Here is a 20,337-nt window from a genome sequence, read left to right as displayed (position 1 = left end):
AGGCAACAAGCCCTTGACCTCTTCCATGTGGCAGCCGTTCAGGCCTTTGAAGAGTGCTGTCAATGCCCTCCAGGCCAAATATATCTAGTTCTTTCAGTCAAACACAGGACTTGTTTTCTGTCCTCATGATGTCACTCTTCTTTGCTTTCTTCTGAAGCTATTTCAGTTTATCTGCATCCTTCTTAAAGTGGATGCGGTACTCCAGATGAGATCTGTTTCGTCCAACGGTAGCAACCGTGGTGCCCTCCAGATGTCATGGACTCTAACTCCCATCAGCCACAGCCTGCATGGGCAACGGTCAGGAATGACAAGAGTTGTAGTCTCTACAGCATCTGCAGGGCACCAGGTTGGCTACTCCTAGTGTAGTCCAAAGAAAAGTGCAGATGGAGACGAACTCCAGACGGATGCAATTATGCTTTGGTAAGTGCCTCTACTAAGTCATACATAAAAGCGGTAAGGGCGGCGAAGAAGTCCTACTTCGCTGCCTCTATCAAGACATCTCTCTGCCGCCCAGCAGAGCTTTTTAGGGTTGTACGAGGACTCTTACATTCTGGTCCTCAAGATACCATTGAAACATCTGAAGCTCGCTGTAACGACATTGCAGGGCACTTCCAAAATAAAATCGCATGCATCCGTAGGGACCTAGACTCTGATGTTACGACAGATGAATCCATTGAAGTGTCCAGAACACGGTCTTGTCTTTCATTATTGGATGAGTTTCAGTTGGTGCAGCTTGAGGAAGTGGACAAGGTGCTTGGATTGGTGCGGGCGACCACGTCTGCTCTAGATCCTTGTCCATCTTGGCTGGTCAAGGCTAGCAGGACTGGTACCACCGGCTGGGCCAAGGAAGTGATAAATGCCTCCTTGAGTGAGGGAGTAGTCCCTAGTAGCCTCAAGGAGGCAGTAGTGAGACCTCTTTTGAAGAAACCTTCCTTAGACCCAGATAACTTGAACAATTATAGACCAGTGGCAAATATCCCCTTTTTGGGCAAGGTTCTGGAGCGGGTGGTTGCCAATCAGCTCCAGGTGCTCTTGGATGAGACCGATTATCTGGATCCGTTTCAATCCGGTTTTAGGCCTGGTTTTGGCACTGAAACAGCCTTGGTCGCCCTGTACGATGACCTCTGTCGGGAGAGGGACAGAGGGAGTGTGACTCTGTTGATTCTCCTTGATCTGTCAGCGGCGTTTGATACCATTGACCATGGTATCCTTCTGGGGAGACTCGCGGAGTTGGGAGTTGGAGGCACTGCTTGGCAGTGGTTCCGCTCCTACTTGGCGGATCGTCACCAGAAGGTAGTACTTGGGGAACATTGCTCGACACCTTGGACTCTCCATTGTGGAGTCCCTCAGGGGTCGATTTTGTCCCCCATGCTTTTTAACATCTACATGCAGCCTCTGGGTGCCGTCATCAGGAGTTTTGGAGTGTGTTGCCACCAGTACGCTGATGACACGCAGCTCTATTTCTCCTTTTCATCTTCTACAGGTGAGTCTGTGGATGTGCTGAATCATTGCCTGACCGCGATAATGGACTGGATGAGAGCTAATAAACTGAGACTCAATCCAGACAAGACTGAGACACTGTTGGTGAGTGCCTCCCCTGCCCAGATGGTGGATGTTCACCCTGTTCTAGATGGGGTCACACTCCCCTTGAAGGAACAGGTTCGTAGTCTGGGAGTTCTTTTCGATCCTTCCTTGTCTCTTGAGGCGCAAGTGGCCTCGGTGGCAAGGAATCCGTTCTACCACCTTCGGTTGGTAGCCCAGCTACGTCCCTATCTGGACAGGGATGACCTCGCCTCAGTTGTTCATGCTCTGGTAACTTCTAGGCTGGATTACTGTAATGCGCTCTACGTAGGGCTGCCCTTGAAGACAGTTCGGAAGCTTCAGCTAGTGCAAAACGCAGCAGCCAGACTGCTGATGAGGACCAGCCGGTCAGCACATATAACACCTGTTCTGGCCCGTTTGCACTGGCTACCTATTTGTTTCCGAGCCAGATTCAAGGTGCTGGTTTTGACCTATAAAGCCTTACATGGCGTGGGACCGCAATATCTTGTGGAACGCCTCTCCCGCTATGAACCTATCCGGTCACTTCGCTCAGCATCTAAGGCCCTCCTCCGGGTACCAACCCATCGAGAAGCCCGGAGGACAGTTACTCGATCTAGGGCCTTTTCTGTAGTGGCCCCCGAACTGTGGAACAGCCTCCCCGAAGAAGTACGCCTGGCGCCTACGCTTCTATCTTTTCGGCGCCAGGTTAAGACCTGGCTATGCTCCCAGGCATTTTAAGCGTTTATGTTATAATTTAATTTTTTTATTTTTTATTTTTTCTTTAGTTGCTGCTTGTATTTATTGTTTGTTGTCTGATTTTATTGTTGATATTTTGTATTTTAACCTTTTTGTACACCGCCCAGAGAGCCACTTGCTATGGGCGGTCTATAAATGAAACAAATAAAATAAATAAAATAAAAATAAAAGTGGAACTATTACTTCTTGCGACTTGGAAACCATGACTCTATTAATACAGCCCAAAATAATATTCGCCTATTTTTGCAGCCACATCACAGTGCTGACTCATGTTCAACTTGAGATTGTACTATTGCCAAACTAGGTACCCCCCCCCATTCTATCTCTGTGCCTTTGATTAAGATTTGCTTAAAATCAGAATTTTTCATGTTGCTCATTTTGGCTCTGTTTTCCATTCTATTAACATTATTAAATATCAGACAGGTGCCATCTCTATTATCTTTTCAGCGCCTACTGAAGTCCTTCCTCTTCCAACAAGCATTTTTATTAGAGACCTTATCCCAGTCTGCATCTGTGCTGGAATTGCTTTTTAAGATGTTTTCCAAACTTTTTTTTAAAAAATATGTTTTTAAAGATTTTTAAAATATGTTTTTAAAGATGTTGTGTTTTAATCTATTTTAAAGTCTGTTTTTATGTTTTAGAGTGTTTTTAGTGTTTTTGTTTGCCGCCCTGGGCTCCTACTGGGAGGAAGGGCAGGATATAAATGTAATAAATAACAATAATAATTTTGAATGTGGTAGCTATTGCTCCCTGTTTTGTAACCTCCACAAATGTGATAAGGATCTTGAAAAGTACCAGGCCCAGAACAGAGCTCAGCAGGCAGTGATACAACACGTGACACTTTCTCCCACCATTGGCATCTCAGTATCAGGAAAAGCTGTCCCTGTTGAATTCCTGCATGCAACAATGCAACTCTTGAGAGTGTAGAAAGAGCCTTCCAAGTGTGTAGGGTTTTGTGGTGGGGAGAAGAGGGCGACCCTTGTTCTCCTGCAACTGACAGGAACTCTGGTAGGTGGACTCCGGAGAGGATCTGTTGGGAAAAGCTCCAGGGTCCCAGCTTGCCTGGGCAGGCCCTGTGCAGTTGCCATGGGGACGGCCGCCCGCTCGCCGGTTGCTATGGTTGCTACGGTAAAGCTGCCCAGCAATCCCATAAGGCCACGCGGGGAGCCAAGCAGTTGTCGCCCCGCCCCTATTCGCGCCACGCCCAGCGCCTCGCAAGAGGTGTCGCGCGGTCCTACGTCATCCACACCGCGACGCCGGAGAGTGAAGTCAGGCGGAGGAGTTCGTTGCCGGAAGTGGGGCGGCGGCAGCTTGTGGGGGCTGCCGGCGGAAGGGCAATGAGGGGCCTGATCCTGCGGGCCTGGCGGGGAGGGTGGTGTCGTGGGCGGGGCCATGCTACGGGAGCCGGGGACGCTCAGAGGCGAGAGAAGCCGCCGTGGCGCGTCTTGTTCTTTGGCACGGACAGCTTCGCGGCAGAGATCCTTCGAGCGCTCCAGACCGCCCGGTGGGTCCCGGGGTGGTGGTGCGGCGATCAAAGGGCATGCGGAGATGGGTCACAGGTTATGACCTTGGAGAGGTCGGGGTGAAAGGGCACCGAGGGGAGGTCAAGGGTCAAATGGGACTGGGGATTCTTTGGGGTTGGGCTTGAGAAGGAAGCCTTGGAAACAGAAAGAGGCAGCCATAGGAAAAGAGGCTCCCTTGTCCCAACTAACTCTGTTTGTCCCATCCAGCCCAGTATTGAGTGCTCTGACTGGCAGCAGCTCTTTGACAGAAATCTTTCTTGTACTGCTACCTGGCCCTCTTTTATTATTATTTACATATTTATATATTATGCACCATTTTTGTTCAACGGTAGAGCGCCTGCCTTGTACACACAAGGTCCCAGGTTCAGTTCTCAGCATCTCCAGGTTGGCCTGAGAGACTCCAGCCTGACACCCTGGAGAGCTGCTGCAAGTCAGTGTGGATGATACTAAACTGGATGGACCAATGGTCTGACTCTGTATAAGGCAGCTTCTTGTCTATTTGTTTCTTACCTGACCTTCATGTTAAGGTCCCAGGGCAGATTATAGCAATTTTAAGACTCAATATTTAAATCAGTTTAAAAAAGATACAATCAGAAGAATAGGGTGACTCCTAAATATTATATATACAGGTGCCAAAAGCCAGGGTAAAGATGTTGGCCTTCAGCATGGAGATGGCGTGGCGTGAATGTGGCACCTTCTGCCTGCAAAGTATGGGCTTAGGCTGTTGAGCTGGGGTCTTTCACAGTCCAAATGACCTTGTGGCTTATATTTCAACAGGGAGGTGGTACGAAGACACAGAAGGCATTGAAGAGATAAGGGTAACAGAGAGCATGTGTGGAAAGAGAGGGACTGTAGGAGTTTGGCAAAGTGTGTGTTTTGTATGTAGAAAAAATTCTAGGTTCAGTTGCTCACAACTCTAGTTAAACCAGCTGGGTAGAAGGTGATGGGGAAGTCCTCTCTCTGCCGTAGACCTTGGAGAGCAGCTGTTGGCCAGAATGGACAATACTGGACTAGATGGATAAAGAGACGGACCTGGCATAAAGGAGCTGCTAATGGGAGTGCATTTATTGGGGTGAAAGCAGCTTGGCACTGTTCTGAAACCTTCTCTGCGGATTCTCTTTTCTCTCCTGCTGTGGCAGAGAGCCCAGGTCAGATCTGCTTCTGGACCACCTGGAGGTGGTAACCCTGCAGTCCCAGCTGTCAAAGGGCCTCCCTGTGAACAACTACGCAGAGCAGCTGCAGCTTCCCATCCACCTCTGGCCAGATGTAGGTCCATGTGAGGACTTTGACGTTGGTGTGGTGGCATCGTTTGGGCGCCTGCTCAGTGAGGACCTCATCCTGAAGTTCCCATAGTAAGGCTGTGATTTTTAAAAAAACGTTGAGTAGTTTATTTACATCACAATCTGGCCTGTATGTCAGAGGAAAATGGAGCAGAATAATATGGGAAGACTATACTTCATCAGGCCAGTGTCAGTCAGCATGTGTGGGTTTTTAGTGCCTGAAGACTTGAAAGCTTGCCTTACTTACGCTAGTAACAAATGTCCTTTAAATGCAGCATTGTCCAAAGGGCTAGAGTAGGGGATGCTTTCCGTGCACTTCCAGTCTAATATTGAATGGATTTACTACTCTTAACTTTCAGTGCAAAATATGTAGGGTTTTCATAATAGACTGGTGCTGATACTCTCGCCAAATTCTCTATGGATGCGATGGTGGACCTCCAATCCCTTTACCAGAAATTCAGACTATGCTTAACTAATATTTTTCTATCTCCATTGCATTCCCTTTTCCATCTTCAGTATCAGTGCTGTTCTACAATACATTTTGAACCATATTGTTGAACACAGCTCCAATCCTTCACAAACTTACTGGGGAGTAAGCCCCATTATGCTTGGTAGGATTTGCTTCTGAGTAACAGGGTTCAGATACAATCAAAAAGAACCAAGCTGTTGCAGCAAGCCATGTTGTACGTAAAAGCACGCTGTAGTTGTACATACTTGAAGTCTGTGTGTGTAAAAGGTTTGTGTGTGTGTGTGTGTGTGTTATCATGCTAAGCAAAGAACAGATGATGGAGCAGACTTCCACTATGACTGTTCTCTAAATATGTCTAAAGGATTAACCAAATTAAATAATTCAGTGGAACAAACTGGAGAAATTTGGGGTTCTAAAGTATTTACATCCCAAACTGCTAATTCCAAATAGCCATTGTTAAAGTCACTTAAAAACATGTTGTCAAGTACTCCCTCATTTTTTTCTTTATCCTCTATTCTTTTATTGTTGTCCCTGCATTTTCCGCTCTGTTTCAGTCGGATAACTCTCTTTTGGCAGTTATAGTGAATGTTTATTATTTATTTATTTATTGCATTTATGTCTCACCTTTCCTCCAAGGGCCTCAAGGTGGTATACATGGTTCTCTCTCTCCTCATTTAATCCCCACAACAACCCTATGAGGTAGATTAGGTTGAGAGGCTGTGACTGGCCAAAGGTCACCCAGTGAGCTTCTTCCAACACTCTAGCCACTACACCACACTGGTTCCATTTTTTAAAAAGTGGTTTCTCAAATGGTTACCGTCTGCTTATGTATATTACAGAATTGCTGGTCCTATTCTAACTTCCAAATGTTCTGATTCAGTGGTGTGCTGAATATCCATCCCAGCTGTCTTCCAAGGTGGCGAGGCCCAGCACCTATAATCCACACAGTCCTCCATGGAGATACAGTCACTGGGGTGACAATTATGCAAATCAAGCCTAAGAGGTATAAATGGCTCTTTAATTCAACAGAACGTTGGTGCAAGCATCTCCTTTTTAGAAGCTCTTAATTACGTGGGTGACGGTGGAGGAAGTTATTTGGTCTGCTTCTCACAAGAGACCAAATCAATCAGTTCATTCCAGCTTTTCTTGTCGATCCAAGCACAATTCCCAGTTGCTTCTCCAGACTTTGCAAGGCATTTACAGTGTGCAAAAAGTGCACACAAAAATACCCACGTTATGCATAAGATGTGCAGTTAACTGGTGAATGAATTTTATGTAAAAAGTACATACAACAGGATGGAATTTGCTAGGTAACTTTCCCAGTGTTTTAAATTTCTGCTACTAAGGCTTTTTTTAAAAAAAAAATTAGACACATTTAGAGTTTAGAATGATGGCCTTAATTTTAAAGTTGGGGTTCTCAAAAGCCTGGGACAAGCCTTGCTAAGGAAGGGAAAACAATTCCTAGATAATTTTCTTTCTAAGGCTTTTCAGCAATACACTTTTTTCTCAAGTGTACAGAGATCTTCAGCTTAAACTGTCCTGAGTTTAATAATAAGCTCGCCATAATGTCTCTGTGTTATCGGATCTATTTGTTCAAGAAAGGCTGTCAGTCATAGTAGACAATACTATGGTGGACCAATGGTTTGATTCGATATAAGGCAGCTTCCTATGTCCTTTAAACCTATCTGTTGTGTTTCTAGGTTTGATGTAGGTCCAATTATCAAGCAGGAAACGTTTCCAGTTCCAGTCCATTGCTCAGCAAAAGAGTTGGAATCTATATTATCCAAACTGGGTGCAAAGATGGTAAGTTAATACTACCTTTCCCCCCCCTGTTAGGTCTCTCAACAACGAGAACTGTCATGAGATACTTGGAATTCCCAAATGATGGGAACCAGACCGACTGAGTCCTGTGGCACCCTGTTTCCAAAAGACAAAAATATGAAAATTGAGAAATTTACTTCCTTGGGTCTGGGACATAAATAAACACTATTGCAGAAGTGTATCATGCACATTTGGGTTTTCTTCTTTCAGCTCATTGCTGTGCTGCAAAACTTGCCTGAAAGTTTAAGGAACAAGAGAGAGCAACCAAAGGAAGGAGTAACATTTGGTATGTATCTGATGCCTCGTGCACAATGTACGTATTAATTAGTGAATTGTTACAGTTTTCCCGTGGTTTCCTACTGTTTCTATTTTACAAATGTAAAATACTGCAATCAAGTCTACAGTTTTTCACAGACCTGGAGTGGCAGCTGTTCTTTCTCATAGGCCAGAAGTGACCTCTCCCTCCCCCTGCAGACCACTTTGGACTGGGCCAACTTCAAAGAGGCTTGCTGTCAGTGCTGATCAGCTAATCGACACTGACAGTGCACCTTCAAAGGGATTCGCTGTCAGCAATCGCCACTTGTTAAGGGACAGTCAGGAGCACACATTAAGGCTCACAATTGTTCCTTTGTAGCTGTGTCTTTACCTGCCCACACTTCACATATAACGTGGTTTAAGGCAGGGGGGCGTGGTATGAGGCCTTGTGGGCCAAATCAGGACATGTCCCAGGGTGAACTCAGTCCTGTGGGCTGGAGGTTCCCCTAGCACTGGATAGGCCACCTTAGGGCATCAGTACTGGGGCAGGAGGGTGTTGAGGGGTCACTCTGTGGTGAAAGCTCCTTTATTTGGAGGGAGGAGAGCACAGGAACTTCAGTGCATTGTAGTGAATGAATACTGGGGGTACAATAATTTGAGCTGTAGTTTTACTTAGAAAAGAAGTTAGAATGTTTAAAGCTACACAGGCAACTGTGTGGATTTCCGTTCACTTCTGCATTGTTTGTTTTGTTGTTTTATTATCTTAAAGCTCCTAAAGTCACTGTTGCAGCGAGTTGCATCCGGTGGGAAGAACAAGCACCTGAGCAGATACTAAGGCTGTATCGTGCGTTGGGGACAATGGTACGGCCAGCTTAGCAAATCAGTTTGCTAAAATTACTCTCCTACAAAACATTTCAGTAGCCTGTCTATAGATAATATACATAAATTTAAAAACCAGTTGGGGGGGATTATTTTTTCTAATCTCAGACCTTGGAGGAAACAGGTTAACCCCACCACTAACCAGCTGTTTTGGGAATGCAAATTTAAAAGAAAACCCGAAGGGGTGTGTGTGTTGTAATATTGGTGGATTTGTATTTTTACTTTTACCACAATGGCATAGGAGTGTTCTGTTGCTAGACTTCCTTTGGAGTGCAGCTGACCAAAGATTTAAACCACATGCCTTTTTCCCAACAAAGCTGTGCAGGGCTTGGCAGGTGAATGCTGACCCTGATCTTAAAAAGTTGTTGAAAGTCTAAAATGCACTCAAATTTCATGCATCTTTCTCAGGGCTGAGATACTGTCTTAGGAAAACTCTCATTTGCCTTTGCTGATACTGGAAAACACAGTTCTCCCCAGTCTTTTTACATTTGACATGGCTTTGCTGATATGCACATCGAGAAAAAGTGGGAAGTAGCCTAAATTTGGTCCTGTATTAGGAAGCTGTTTGAAAACTCTGGATTAATTTATCTGAAATGAGTGTGAACATCTGTGCCTAAATTTCTTGTTGTGCATTTTTCAGATGCCCCTGCAAACACTCTGGATGGGTACTATTGTAAAACTATTGGATTTTGTGGAAGTGGAAACATTACCTGACCACAATGGTAATTACGTAAATCTCAACACTCTCAGTTGTTAAGTGTTGCACAAAACAGTGGCTAAGATAACACTGGAGCACTTCTGTGAAGCAGAAGTTATATTTCATTCTTCGCCATTGCTGTGAGAATCATATTGCTTTGCAGCCATGAAGCTTGGCTCCATGTTCCCTTCTAGACACTGCTTTCCTTGAAGACATTGCTTTTGACCAATAAAACCTTTAATGACCAGCAGAGAATGACCCGGCATACCTAGGATATGGCAGAAGCAGTGATTTCTTATCATAATTACTAAGATCAGCTAAGAGGTACTTGTTGGGTTGCCTTCTGTACTATCCTTCCAGCAGAGATTTGGCAGGCACCCTCTCTTTTACTTTCAGGCGTCTCTCGAGGAAGACCTTTTTATGCTGACAGGGCTTTGTAGCTGTTCAGTGTTTTATTAGTGTCCGTAGTCTGGGGGTGCTCCTGGATCCATCTTTGTCACTAGAGGCCCAGGTGACCTCAGTGGCTAGGAGTGCCTTTTACCTGCTCGGCTGGTAAGACATCTGTGGCTGTTTCTGAACCGGGATAGCCTGACCACTGTTGTCCACGTACTAATAACCTCCAGGCTGGATTACTGTAATGCCCTCTATGTGGGGCTGCCCTTGAGGCTGGTCCGGAAGCTGCAGCTGCCTATTTGCTACCAGGCCAAGTTCAAGGTTCTAGTTTTGGCGTACAAAGCCCTATACAGCTTGGGACCAGGATACCTGAAAGACTGTCTTATCCTGTATATACCCAGTTGATCACTGCGCTCTGCAGGTAAGGGCCTCCTGCAGATACCATCTTATCAGGAGGTCTGTTCTGTACAATATAGGAAATGGACCTTTAGCATGGCGGCACCTACTCTGTGGAATTCCCTCCCCTTAAATAATAGACAGGCACCATCTCTATTATTTTTTCGGCACCTATTGAAGACCTTCCTCTTTCAGCAAGCCTTTTAAGCTGAGACCTTATCCCAGTCTGTGTCTGTGTTGGAATTGCTTTTTAATATGTTTTTAAACCTTTTTTTTAACAATATGTTTTTAACCTTTTTTTAAAGATGTCTTGAAAGCTTTTTTTTAAAAAAATGTTTTTAAAGATGTTTTGTTTTAATGTATTTTAAAGTATGTTTTTATGATGTTTTAAACTGTTTCTAGTGCTTTTGTTTGCTGCCCTGGTCTCCTGCTGGAGGAAGGACGGGATATAAATCAAATAATAAATAAATATTAGCCAGTTCCATTAATGATTATCTGTATTGTTTTAAAATGGTGTGTTATGATGTACACCACCCTGGGCTTGTACATTTTTTTAGTGGCTTACTCTAAGTGAGCCTTTCCCAAACTTTGGGTCCTCAGATGTTGCTAAACTACAACTCCCATCAGCCCCAGCTAGCATGGCCAATGGTCAGGAATGATGGGAATTATAGTCCAGCAACCTCTGGGACCCAGAGATTGGGAACCGCTGCTCTAAGTTATACAAGCTTCCTTTGGATGTTTACCAAAACCTGAGCTTGAGCAACAGTTGGAAGTATTGCAAGATCTTTTCATTTGGTCTGGTTCTAGGTGGTAGGGGCTAAATCAGTCAGGCATAATTCAACAACAGCTTGCTCTTGAGAAGAACAACCTTTGTTTTCTGTTCAGATAGGTTACCAACTGAAAACAGCACCATCCCAGGATCGGTGTCCTATCATAAGCAGTCGCAGACATTGATGATCCGTTGCAAGGTACGTTTGTATGTGCATGGTATTTCACTTATTTTCCCCCCCTTAGGTGTATGTTGCACGAGTCCATTTCCTACCGAGCTGTTGCACTAGTTTCCTTCCAAGCTGTTGCACTAGTCCATTTCCTACCGAGAGGGACTAAAAAATCGTTTACAAATCAAATGTATGTTGAACTTACTTGTTTTCCTTACCTCTGTCTGTGGCTTGAAGATGCAAACTGTGCAGAGTGCTAAATCCTTACCTAAATCCCTCCGTACCCTCTGCCCTTAGCTTCTGAGACTTCATCAGACTTCACCATGTGGTTTTTTCAACCTTACCTCTGCATTCTAGGAGTTTGGGTTTCTGAACTCGTTTTGAGAACTGATAGGATTACTGATTTATGTGGATTGTATCCAGCATTTAGTCCTCAAGACCCCTTGAAGTTAATGGACATGACTTGACTTAGACCCATTCATTTAAGTGTGTCTACTCTGGAGTGTAATCTAGTTGCACGCAACGCCGTGTCTTTGCAGTGTGACGGCTGGGCATGCAGAACGTCCTCTTCAAGAGTCAGCTATACCTTATGCATTTCCCCTTTTCCCCTCTCTCTAGGAAGGTTGGGTTGGAGTCAAAGCCATGGTACTTAAGAAGAAGCTGACAGCTGCTGACTTCTACAATGGATACTTGCATCCTTGGTTTCAGCAGAATTCCAAAACGCCTCCTGGACAGTGCAGGTTTCAAACCCTGAAGCTGGCCACAGCCAAGAATGGTCCCAAAGGAAGGGTGTTGCCGGCTCACAGCACATAGCAGTGACAAGGCCCGGTAGACAGTCCAAAACAACCGGGTGCTCATTTATGACAGCAGGGTTGGAAACGTCTCGTATCATATCATCTCTGCACCAACAATGTAGTCTTTGTCTCTCTGCACAGCCATCAACTGAAACAGGGATGGAAGGAACAGAAATACGATAAGAGGTCGTGAAACGTGCTTGCTGCTCCGAGCTAGGTCTCCCAAAGGGCTTCAAGCTACCAGGTAACCCCGGACCATGTGTCCATCCTCAGTACCTGGAACCCTGAAATAATAATTGCATCCTTGCAAGAGGGATTTACGGGCCACCTTAGATTGTCAATTTTTGTACGTAAAAGTGCAGGTTTGTGAAGTGAACCAAGGCAGTGATGGCACACTTGAATGTATTATTGAACAATAAATTATTTTTGTACATGAATTTGAATGAAGTGGTGTTATGTAACCTGTAACATTTCTGTGGTCCATGCTATATAAATACAACAGATGAGTGTAAGGCTATTTGTGCAAAAGCAAATCCCTTGTGTTCCTCACACTCTAGAATAACCAAGAAGGGGGCTCACAAGATGTGTCGTATTTTGGGTTTTCTTCAAAGAGTGGGTGTCCAGTAGCAAGAAGCAATGCTGCATTCAGACATGGGGTTTATTGCATTAGTTTTACTGATTATATTGGAAGAACTTCTGTCCCAGTTTCTAACATTCCTTTCACGCTGCAGTACCTGTTGTCTTATAGAACTGCGGCTTTTTGACCAATATCCAGCCATGTCGTGCTGAATTTCATTCACACCAGTGAGCATGGCATGACACAACAATGAATGTCACCAGACATGCTGCTCCTCCTCCACACTTCTGTTTCCCCAGGAAAACAGCAAGAAAGAACAACCTCCTGTCTCCCCATAGGCACAGCGCAATATTACACCCTTACAAAGGCTTCGTGCAGTATACAAGCCTCTTTCCACACACAATCTATGTGCCATAACGATAGTGCTTTTATTAACAAGTGTTTATAAAACACTTGGTGTGTTGTAGTGTCAGTAAGCCAGCAGATGGCGCACTGTGCTTCTGATCCTGACCTGTCTACTATTTCGCTTCAAAAAATAAAAGGTTTTACTATAAGCAAAGGATACAATTAGATTACACTCAAGCTGTCCAGAACAGAAATTCAGAATAATAACAGTGGGCCGCCTTTGCTAATAAAAATCATCTTGCTATTTTCGGAATTCAATCATACCGTCATAATTCAGGTGGTGCAAGTAAAGTCGATGTGGCACTCTCGTGTAACAAACCTGCCCGCCCCCAATTCACTTTTTGGAATAAGGAAATTGATGAAAAATGCACTGGAAAATGGGATAACACTTGCTTTGATGCAACGTCATCTAACCTCTGCCCAAACCAATTGGAATGACTGCTCATCTAACATTCCCACAAACAGGGTGCAAACAAATCAAATCAAGATGGATGCTCAATAAACAAGTTGTGTGGAAATGACCAGAAACTCCTTTCCCATCCACAGAAGAGGCTTCTCTTTCTATTTAAACCTACCTGTTTTTCCTGAGAAACGGCATCTCTCTATGATAAAAGCAGGTGTGATGTTGACCACTGATGTAGAGTAGGTGTGGGGAACCTGTGGCCCTCCAGATGTTGCTGAACTACAACTCCCATTATCCCTGGCCATTGGCCATACTTACTGGGGCTGATGGAAGTTCTAGTTTAGCAACATCCTGTTGCAGAGGAACTTTTTCCACATGAAGGGCTGGGGTTGCAGCCAAAGGCTGATGGACAGAGAGACAACCTAAAGTGGAGGAGTTTGCAACGTTTTATATCTTGCGCTCTTTCTACCATCCCATCTCATTGGGCCATAAGAAATTGGGCTGTGGGCCATACATGTTCTGCTGGCTCCTTACCCCAGTTGGAAGCCACCAGTTGGGCAAAGTGTGGTTCTACAGTTCTGCTTCAAGCCTCTAAAGACTTACACGACAATTTGCATGCAGAAGCTCCCAGGTTTCCCAACGTTTCCAGGTATGACTGGGAGAGACCCCTGCCTGAAACCCTGTGGAGGTGCTGCCAATCAGTGGAGACAACACTGAGCTAGATATACCAATAGTCCGACTCAGTATAAGGTAGCTTCCTAGCTCTAATTTTAGGGAAGCCGGGTCACGCTCACAGGCCTAACCCAGCTTTGCAGACTGTCCCATGATGTCTAACCAATGCGCCGTCAAGTTAAGCACCGGCTACGCTTAACTTTCACAGGATTCTCATTTCAGTTGTGTAGTAGACCAGAGCTATTGGTTGAAATCCCCCACTAAGCCATAGAGCTCACTGGGTGACCTTGAACCAACCACTTTCTATTAGCCTAACCTACCTCACAGGGTGGTTGTGAGTATAAGAGTGGTGGGGAGAGGGGAAACCATGCATCCTGCCTTGAGCTCCTTGGAGAAGGTGTGGGGTAAAAACCGAAAATGAATTTAATAGGTATTTCTGTAAGTTAACCAATGAGGGAGCGAGTCCACAAATACTACTGTAGGAATGAATACGCACACATGCAGTTGCCTAGCAAATACAGAAATAAATATTGTTCACATTTGCAAGTACAAATTCTTACAGTTAAAATTCAGTATGAAGGAATTGCTTCCTTTTTATTCGTTACCGTTTGCAAATGGGGCTGGAAAGCCACTTAATTAGAAAAAGAGTTTGTGTACATTCTTTCATATCTGACATTCCTGCTTCCACCCCCGCCGATAACTTTTTACAGTATTTAACATTTTGCCAAAATATAAGCTCATAGTTATATGGATGGGTGTTAACTCTTCAACTGTATTTGGTCAACAGCTCATCTTTCAAAGGTGAACTTCCTCCAAGAAGGCATCTTCCAAACCTGATGTTGGGTAAGGGCAGCCAGTTCTAAGTTTTCAAAAAGGATTTGCCAATGGTGCAAAAACTGGGCTGACGCTTGTGGACTGAGGCCAGGTTATTTGCAGGGATCTGTTCACCTTTTAATATGTATGCAAAACGTAACAGACCAGACGGAAGGAAACAAGAGTTGGGGGACCTGAGCACATCACTTGAGATAAGAGCCTTGTTCTTGTCGATTCATCCTGGTCTGCTGACCCTACATACGCTGTCTTCCTTCGCTGAGAGGTGCCACTGCTTAAGCGAAGGGTAGCCCGTCAGGTTCCATCCAGATGTTGTCGGATTCCAACTCCCATCAGGATTTTGAGAGTTGTAATCCAACAGTGTCTGGAGAGCACCACGTTGGCTGCCCCTGGAGCTTACCCTTCAACAAACCAGGAAAAAGTTACCAGGTTCAGTTTTACCAGATTTAACTTTGCCAGGCAGCATTAGCTACTGAATGCCTGATTTCCACCACCCCCTGTCTTTAGACTGCTCTAATCAAGTGCTTGCTATTTGCAAGTGTTTCACTACATTCCTAGGATGCGATTTGAAGGTTTGGAAAAGACGTTGAAAGACGCATGGAACTCCACATGAGAAATGGCTTCCCAGTGTACATTGGTGTTAAAGATTCTGAGCATTGCCACGTGAAGCCGTCCCCTGCACTGATGCACAGGTATTGGCAAGGACCCTGTGATCCCCACAGAGCTGCTGGATCCACGGGGGTGTTTTATAAGAGCTTATTGGGCTCTTTGAGGAATTCTAACGGAAAGGGTGCCTTTCCCCTTGGTCTGACCCACACGGCTTTCGCTTGGCCTTCTTATGCCTATTCTCTCTCTAAGAGGGCTTACTGGGACCTGGCTAGGCACATTCCGCAGGGATTGGAATAGGCTTTGCTGTTGAGCATCTCTTTCTTGACAGTTAAAAGTGAGCGCTATGCCCACATTATTCTTCATGGTTCTTGAGGAACCGTCAGATGTTCCATCAAAACACCGGCCCAGAGCTATTTCCTTGGCTGTCCTGGGATCCTGGTCTGTAACAGTATAGATCCCATAGTTGTGACCAAGAGGATCAAGAGGAGCCAGCATGGTGTACTGGCTGGAATCGTTATTGACAGCAACAGGAAGGTGGTTAACTAGATACTCGTGCAGTATGCTGTTGACGCTCTCCCTGAAGCAGCTCCCCTGCGGGATAATTGTCACCAGTGTCCGGTCAACACGTTCTTGGTCATACAACATGCCGCTGCACTTGAATTCCAGGCATGCTGCTGAAATATCCGGTTGCTCTAGGTCATGGATGCTACGCACGTCTCTGATGCCAAACAGCTGGCCGACAGTCCGTGGATGCGTGCCACCCATGTTGCGAGACCTCACGTTCACCTCGAGGGGGCCATTTATTTTTATTTTAACGTAGCAAGCCCTAAATTCCATTGGCTTGGGCCACCACGCCAAGTAGTCTTCTGTCCAGTTTATGGGATCATCCTCGTTGAAAGGAACCGTGTTGTAATCATACCGGTCTCCCTCTGTCCTGTAAAACCTGAAGTGGGCAGCGCTGTACGGAGCTGCTTCACATTCTCGTAGCTTTTCGTAAGGGTAGATGGGACCATTGCTCTCTTCAGCGGTGTTGGGAGTGGGCTTGGCCACGCTGATCCTGAAAGCAGTTTTCTTCACGTTGCGATCCATGTGATCCGTTCGGCTGTATTTCAGCTTACTGAGATAGGGCTGTGGGACTCCAATGGCAATGGGGTTAAGCCGTGGAGATGAGGGGACAGCTTCGAGTTCTTCTCCCCCCAGGCTCGCCATGATGTAAGCACTGTAGGCATCTGGGTTTTGGTCGTCGCAGAAAGCTGGCACACAAGCTCCGCTGGAGCCAGTGACAACGCTGTCAAAGCGGCCCCAGGCTCTAGGATTGGTAGAATAGCCTGGGGTTGGCTCTAAATTGATAACAGAAACCACCACTCCTGTAACTTGTTCACTGGGCTGGTATCTCTCGCTTCTGTAAGCACGCACCTTGATGTAGCACCGCCTGCTCTCTGGGACATCAAGGTTGAAGAGCCTCCTTTCTCTGATCTCCATGTTGCCTACCAGAAATGTTCTTTCCTCCCGCTTGCTGCGCCTGCTCCGATCGACCTGTAAGTCCCCTTCTTCTTCCCATAGGCCCGTCTGTGGATTCAGAGACCAAAGCTTCATTCCTGCCAGGTGTTCGGGCATCCTCACCTGGGCAGAGTCGAGAAGGACTTTCACTTTCCCCGCATTAAGGGGCTCTGTGGCCGTTTCATCCGTGAAATCCATAGAAAACATGCCGTAGGTCCGCAACGGGAGCATGTCCCCTTCGTCGTCTACAAAATTCAGGTCGCTTTGTGCTGTGGCTGCACTGGAGATGTTCCTTGGGTCCAGGAAGGTCACGCTGGCTTTTACTTTCCCCGCATAGGGTTCTCCGTTCTGTCTGTAAAATGTATTGGGAGGAATTTCCAGTTTGGCTATCGGATTGTCACCTTCCATATCCCCCAAGGGAATCACGCTGGTCTCTGTGGCTTCCAGTATGATGGGTAGCTTCTTTCTTAACATCTTGACCTCGTGGAAGACAGCCCCACCGTTTTTGTTAAAAGGCAGCACCTTGGTTGTGTTTACAAACTTTTGGAGGCGATCAACAAAGGTGAGGACCAGCCTCTCAGTGTTTGGGGGCACTTGGACGGAGAAGGTTCCCTTATAGCCGGTCATGCTGACCCTCTTATTCCCCATGTATATATGACCAAACCTCATGGGCTCCTCCGTGTCGGAAGCCACAGCTCTTCCTCGCACTGTTACCTTGGCTTTCACACACTTTTGACAGCCGCACTCCACGTTCACTTTGATGGGAAGGGTGTACCCACTGCACGTTACTTCTCGTGTTTCCATTTTGGAGATGCCACAGCAGTAAGCGGTGGTGTCCTTGCAGCGGAGACCTTTGTCGAACGTCCCAGAGCAGGGATCGGATGGGCACCTGCCAACGTCATAGTAGAAAGAGCTGGTTGAGTTTTGGAAGCAGTCATGTGGCAGCCGGATGAGGTAACCCTCAGGTCTGGGGTTGCAAGGAGTTTCGTTCTTAGCTGTTGGAATAGATTTCATGTGTTAGTGTCTCAGGTGGGCATTTCTGCAAGAGCTCAGGGCCCTGCTTTAGGCAGGGGCTATTCAAGGCAAACAAAAAGAGTTCTGAACCCATGTAACAAAGAGCCAAACTACACATGACGTTAATTACATGATTTGCCCTTGAGGGAAGGGTTTTTCTCTGGCAAGTAGCTAGAAACGGGGGAGAGATTTGGTTCAGTTCACATTTAAAGATGAACGTACCTAACTTTGCACTTTCTGAAACAATACATGAACCGAAATATAGCCTTCCTTTGAAATTCGCACTCCTCTGAATTTTTCAGTGCAGTTCTTCAGCCAAGCAGTGTACACAAAAATGCATGTACCAAGGTACAGTGTGCATTAAAATGCATGTATTGGTGAAAATAACACACAAAAATGGATAATATTAGGCAAAATTGCACACACAAAAATAGGAGAAATATTAGGAGAAATCTGTGCTAAAATGCTGATGAATTTTCATGAGGTCTTAAAAACAAAAAAAAGTTGCAAACCAACGTGGAAAACTGAACTTAAGACTGGAAAAAATGAAAAAATGAAACTGAGAGATTCACCCATGTCTTCAAGCAGCCAAATGGCATGGAATGGAGGTCGGTTTTAACATTTTGCCATGCAAATATCAGGTATGGACCACCCTGATCCAGACTGGGACTACAGCAAGGCTCGAAAGGTTAAAAAAACCCTAACTCCCAAGCCAGGGTCCCAATCCAGATTGGGTCTCCCACGCTGGCAATTCGTAAAAAAGAAAAATCCTGCACTCAAACCGCATGATTAACGCCATGTATATAGTTTGGCCCTCACACGGGATGTTTTGCGCAGAATTTTATGCGCCGCAAGCTAATAGCTGTAGTATGCAATACAAAGCTTGCTGTAGACTGGTTGTCTAGACTGGTTCCAAGACGTTAGAGCAGCCTTCCCCAACCTGATGCTCCTCAGATACCTAGGACAACAACTCCCATCAGCCCCTGACACACATATTTTAAAACTCACCACTATCACTGATGAGAAAATGGAATTGAAGAGACTTATGAATGAACATATGTAAATAGACTGATCATCACATGACAATGGCCCACTCGCCATGGCGAGCGTGCCAAGTGAAAACTGACATGGCGCACATCATTCCAGTGCAGATTCCCACTTCCATTCTGCTGTGTGTGTGCTCACTGGGATCACCCCACGTACTTCCATACACCGTAGATAGGAACTGGGAAGTCCCTGTAGGCGAGTCCATTCCACTTCTATCCCCACCCACACCTCTTCCCCACAATTTCTCACCTAGTAGGGAAAGCATGGCTGCTTTGGACTTCACAGATCCTGCGTCGTTGCTGGTCTTACAAGAATACTGTCCAGCTTGGTCCAATTTCAGATTCTTTAGCATCAGGTTGCTTTTGTATTTATAGAGCACAGGATCCAGCAAAGTATTATTATGGAACCTGTAGCATTTTGGGAAAGATAAGGCTCGAGGCTCAGAATCAAAGATATATATCTATTCTGCATCTCTTGTCTTTCTGGGTTTTCCCGGCCTGCTGTCTTGAAGATTTGCTGTCCTCTTTCCCAAAAACTAAAACCTAATAGAGGATCTGTGATAAAGGTTTGTAAAATCCCTAGCCAGCCTCATGTCCGATGCTGCTTGGGAATTCTCAGAAACCAAAGCAGTCAGCGCTGTTTTGAAAGGTTCAGTTCTTGAATCAAAATGATGTCCAATTGGATCCAAACATAGACAAAAAACTTGCTCCTTGACTTCAGCAACCTAATTTGCTTATGCTATCTTAAGAGGCGCCTGAATGCACCTTCGTGATATGTTTCTGAATACCACTTGCTGAAAACTGCAAGAAGGGGGAGTGCTCTTGCGTCTGTTTGGCCACTGTGAGAACAGGATGCTGGACTAGATGGGCCACTGGCCTGATCCAGCAAGCGGTTCTTTACGTTCTGATATATAGTGAACAAACAACTTTTCCAAAATATATGAAGGTGTCCCTGCACTTAAAGTGCGAGTCATTTCCGACTCTTAGGGTGACGTCTTGCGACGTTTACTAGGCAGACCGTATATATGGGGTGGGATTGCCAGTTCCATCCCCGGCCTTTCTTTACCCCCCCCCCAGCATATGCCGGGTATATAGTAGATAAATAATGTGAAGAAATTAGCAGTATACTGTACCTCTAAGTACCAAGTGCTGCAGGAGAACAAACAGGCAATAGCTATATAATCCAGGCTCAAATGCCACCTGGCAGCAGTCATTCCACTAGGCTGCAGCAGAGGAGGGAAGAGGAGCCACCCCATTGGCACAGCTGAGAGACAGCAACTTTTGGTGCCGCCTTTCCTTGAACTATTCCACTCCAGCTGGTCACCAGAACAGCTTGTCGCTTGCAACTTACAACCTGTACTGGTGTTTGCTTATTTCCTTCTCCCTCCCAATCCATTTTCCTTTTGTGTCTTTTTTTTTTTTACACGCCTGTGGACAAGTATGGTCTTTTTTTGTGTGATTTATAAGCTGCTCTGGGAACCTTTTTTGTTTGAAGAGTGGGATAAAAAAATATATGAATGAATGAATGAATAAATAA

At 45.5% G+C, this 20,337-nt stretch overlaps 2 protein-coding genes across 7 annotated transcripts in view; one reads left to right on the top strand and one right to left on the bottom strand.

Annotated features, from left to right (window-relative positions):
* Positions 1–3,473: 3,473 nt before the first annotated feature.
* On the top strand, positions 3,474–12,180 carry MTFMT (mitochondrial methionyl-tRNA formyltransferase). 2 transcript variants are annotated; one of them, XM_061595646.1, is made up of 9 exons: positions 3,474–3,802; positions 4,961–5,173; positions 6,451–6,573; positions 7,271–7,373; positions 7,602–7,677; positions 8,416–8,507; positions 9,166–9,247; positions 10,897–10,979; positions 11,568–12,180. In XM_061595646.1, exons 1-9 carry the CDS (start codon positions 3,636–3,638, stop codon positions 11,760–11,762), a joined length of 1,134 nt encoding a protein of 377 aa, XP_061451630.1. In that variant the 5' UTR covers positions 3,474–3,635; the 3' UTR covers positions 11,763–12,180. The 2 variants fall into 2 exon arrangements, with proteins under 2 accessions (XP_061451630.1, XP_061451631.1); XM_061595647.1 differs by having other exon boundaries at positions 10,901–10,979; positions 11,568–11,656.
* A 1,972-nt stretch (positions 12,181–14,152) lies between these two features.
* The window catches only part of CILP (cartilage intermediate layer protein), a 41,459-nt gene continuing 35,274 nt past the window's right edge, over positions 14,153–20,337 (bottom strand). For all 5 annotated transcript variants that reach the window (XM_061595553.1, XM_061595552.1, XM_061595557.1 and 2 more), the window contains 2 exons: positions 19,051–19,208; positions 14,153–17,735 (listed from right to left, as the gene is read on the bottom strand). In XM_061595553.1, coding sequence (XP_061451537.1) covers positions 15,388–17,735; positions 19,051–19,208 — 2,506 coding nt within the window. In that variant the 3' untranslated portion in view covers positions 14,153–15,387. The remainder of the gene's footprint in view (positions 17,736–19,050; positions 19,209–20,337) is intronic.

Source organism: Rhineura floridana, chromosome 14 (assembly GCF_030035675.1).
Source record: "Rhineura floridana isolate rRhiFlo1 chromosome 14, rRhiFlo1.hap2, whole genome shotgun sequence".
In the NCBI taxonomy this organism is placed as follows: domain Eukaryota; kingdom Metazoa; phylum Chordata; class Lepidosauria; order Squamata; family Rhineuridae; genus Rhineura; species Rhineura floridana.
This window is presented reverse-complemented; position numbering and strand designations above follow the sequence as displayed.

Bases quoted from the DNA above. Each gene is read 5' to 3' on its own strand.
- MTFMT (XM_061595646.1), top strand. From the start codon at position 3,636: ATGAGGGGCCTGATCCTGCGGGCCTGGCGGGGAGGGTGGTGTCGTGGG. The intron at 9,248-10,896 runs GTAATTACGTAA...TTTTCTGTTCAG, and splicing joins AACATTACCTGACCACAATG to ATAGGTTACCAACTGAAAAC. The intron at 10,980-11,567 runs GTACGTTTGTAT...CCCTCTCTCTAG, and splicing joins CATTGATGATCCGTTGCAAG to GAAGGTTGGGTTGGAGTCAA.